This window comes from Coturnix japonica, unplaced genomic scaffold (genome assembly GCF_001577835.2).
Source record: "Coturnix japonica isolate 7356 unplaced genomic scaffold, Coturnix japonica 2.1 chrUnrandom489, whole genome shotgun sequence".
In the NCBI taxonomy this organism is placed as follows: domain Eukaryota; kingdom Metazoa; phylum Chordata; class Aves; order Galliformes; family Phasianidae; genus Coturnix; species Coturnix japonica.
Window position 1 is genome coordinate 115,260 of NW_015439884.1, and position 3,197 is coordinate 118,456.

Below are 3,197 nucleotides of genomic sequence, written 5' to 3' on the forward strand. Positions count from 1 at the left end.
CAATGGGGGATATGGGGGGATATGGGGTCAATAGCGGGATATGGGGGATATGGGGTCAATGGGGTCAGTGAGGGATATGGGGGATATGGGGTCAATGGGGGATATGGGGTCAGTGGGGGATATGCGGTCAGTGGAGGATATGGGGTATATGGGGACAATGGGGGATATGGGGCAATGGGGGTTATGGGGTCAATGAAGGATATGGGGGATATGGGGTCAATGGGGGATATGGGGTCAATGGGGGGATATGGGCGGATATGGGGGATATGGGGTTAATGGGGTCAGTGGGGTCAATTGTGGGGTATGGGGTCAATGGGGGATATGGGGGGATATGGGGTCAATGGGGGATAAAGGGGGATATGGGGTCAATTGGCGATATGGGGTCAATGGGGGATATGGAGTCAATGGGGGATATGGGGTCAGTGGAGGATATGGGGGGATATTGGGACAATGGGGGATATGGGGTCGATGGGGTCAATGAGGTTAATAGGGTCAGTGGGGGTCAGTGGGGTCCCTATAGGGTCAATGGGGTCATTACCCGTGTGGGACGGGGATGAGGAAGACGAGCTCCTGCACACGGACCCTGACCCGGATGGGGGGCAACGCGGGGGGGGCAACAGGGGGAACCTGGGGGGAACAGGGGGGAGATCAGAGCCCGACCCCAATAACAGATAAATCCTAATCCCGATCCCAATCCTAATCCCAATTCTAATCCTAATCCGAATCCTAATCCTAACATAATCCCAACCCCAATCCCATCTTAATCTTAATCCTAATCCTAATCTTAATCCTAACCCAAATCCCAGTCATAATCCTAATGCTAATCCCAAACTTAATCCTAATCCTAATCCCGATCCTAATCCCAATCCCGATCCTAATCCTAATCCTAATCCTAATCCCAATCATAATCCGTCATAATCCTGATCTCAATCGTAATCCCAATCCTAGTCCTGATCCGAATCCTAATCCCAATCCTAATCCTAGTCATAATCCTAATCCTAATCCTAGTCCTAACCCCAGTCATAATCCTAATTTCCTAATCCAATCTATCCTTAATCCTAATCTAACTCTTATCTTAATTCCTAATTCCTAATCCCATCTTTAATCCTAATCCTAATCCTAATCCTAATCCTAATCCCAATCCCTACTTAATCCCAACCCCAATCCCATCTTAATTCTAATCCCAATCCTAATCCTAATCACAGTCATAATCCCAATCCTAATCCTAATCCTAATCCCAGTCATAATCCTAATCCTAATCACAGTCATAATCCCAATCCTAATCCTAATCCTAATCCCAACTTAATCCCAACCCCAATCCCATCTTAATCCTAATCCCAACCCTAATACTAATCCCAACCCTAATCCTAATCCTAATCCCGATCCTAATCCCATCTTAATCCTAATAGGAATCCTAATCCTAACCGAAATCCCAGTTATAATCCTAATCCTAATCCTAATCCTAATCCAAATCCCAGTCCTAATCCTAATCCTAATCCTAATCCTAACCCAAATCCCAGTCCTAATCCTAATCCTAATCCTAATCCTAATCCCAATCCCTACTTAATCCCAACCCCAATCCCATCTTAATTCTAATCCTAATCCTAATCCTAATCCCAATCATAATTCCAATCCTAATCCTAATCCTAATCCCAATCATAATCCTGATCTCAATCGTACTCCCAATCCTAGTCCTGATCCTAATCCTAATCCCAATCCTAATCCCATCCTAATCCTATTCCTAATCCCAATCCCGATCCTATTCCTAATCCTAATCCCAATCCTAATCCCAACCCCAACCCCATCCTAATCCTAATCCTAATCCCAATCTCAATCCTTATCCTAATCCTAATCCCAGTCATAATCCTAATCCTAATCCCAATCGTAACCCTAATCCTAATCCTGATCCTAATCCCAATCGTAACCCTAATCCTAATCCTGATCCTAATCCCATTCCCAATCCTAATCCAGATCCTAATCCTAATCAGTCATAATCCTAATCCTAACCCAAATCCCAGTCATAATCCTATTCCCAATCCTAATCCCAGTCATAATCCAAATCCTAATCCTAATACTCATCCTAATCCTAATCCTAATCCCAATCCCAATCCCAATCCCAATCCCAATCCTAACTTAATCCCTACCCCAATCCCATCTTAATCCTAATCCTAATCCTAATACTAATCCCAATCCTAACCCCAATCCCAGTCCTAATCCTAATCCTAATCCCAGTCCTAATCCCAATCCTAATCCTAATCCCAGTCATAATATCATAATCCTAATCATAATCCCAGCCATAATCCTGATCTTAACCCAAATACAAGTCATTATCCCAATCCTAATCCCACTCATAATCATAATCCTAATCCTAATCCCAGTCATAATCCTAATCCCGATCCTAATCCCAATCCTAATCCTAGTCATAATCTTAATCCTAGTCCTAATTCTAATCCTAACCTTAATCCAAATCCTAATCTCAATCCTAATCCTGATCCTAATCCTAATCCCAATCTTAATCCCAATCTCAATCCTAATCCCAATCTTAATCCCAATGTTAATTCTAATCCCTATCTTAATCCTAATCCCGATCCTAATCTCAATCCTAATCCCATTCCTAAACCCAATCCTAATCCTAATACTAGTCATAATCCTAATCTTAATCTCAATCCTAATCCTAATACTAGTCATAATCCTAATCCTAATCTCAATCCTAATACTAATCTCAACTCCAATCCTAATCCCAATCCCAATCCTAATCCAGATCCTGATACTAATCCTAATCCCAATGCTAATCCCAATCTCATCCTAATCCTCTCTCCATCTTAATCCCAATCCAACCCCAATCCTAATCCCAATCCCATTTTAATCCCAATCCCATCCTAATCCCAATCCCATCCTAATCCCAATCCCACCTTAATCCCAATCCCATAGTAATCCCATTATAATCCCATTGTAATCCCAATCCCATTGTAATCCCATTATCATCCCATTATAATCCCATTGTAATCCCATCCTAATCCCATTATAATCCCAATGTAATCCCATTGTAATCCCATAGTAATCCCACTGTAATCCCATTGTAATCCTATTGTAATCCCATTGTAATCCCAATCCCATAGTAATCCCATTATAATCCCATTGTAATCCCAATCCCATAGTAATCCCAATCCCATTGTAATCCCATTATAATCCCATTG

At 42.2% G+C, this 3,197-nt stretch overlaps 1 protein-coding gene across 1 annotated transcript in view; it reads right to left on the bottom strand.

Annotated features, from left to right (window-relative positions):
* The window catches only part of LOC107307131 (serine/threonine-protein phosphatase 1 regulatory subunit 10-like), a 12,284-nt gene that overhangs the window by 7,214 nt on the left and 1,873 nt on the right, over positions 1-3,197 (bottom strand). Inside the window, exon 2 of the mRNA XM_015850575.2 lies at positions 539-627. Coding sequence (XP_015706061.1) covers positions 539-627 — 89 coding nt within the window. The remainder of the gene's footprint in view (positions 1-538; positions 628-3,197) is intronic.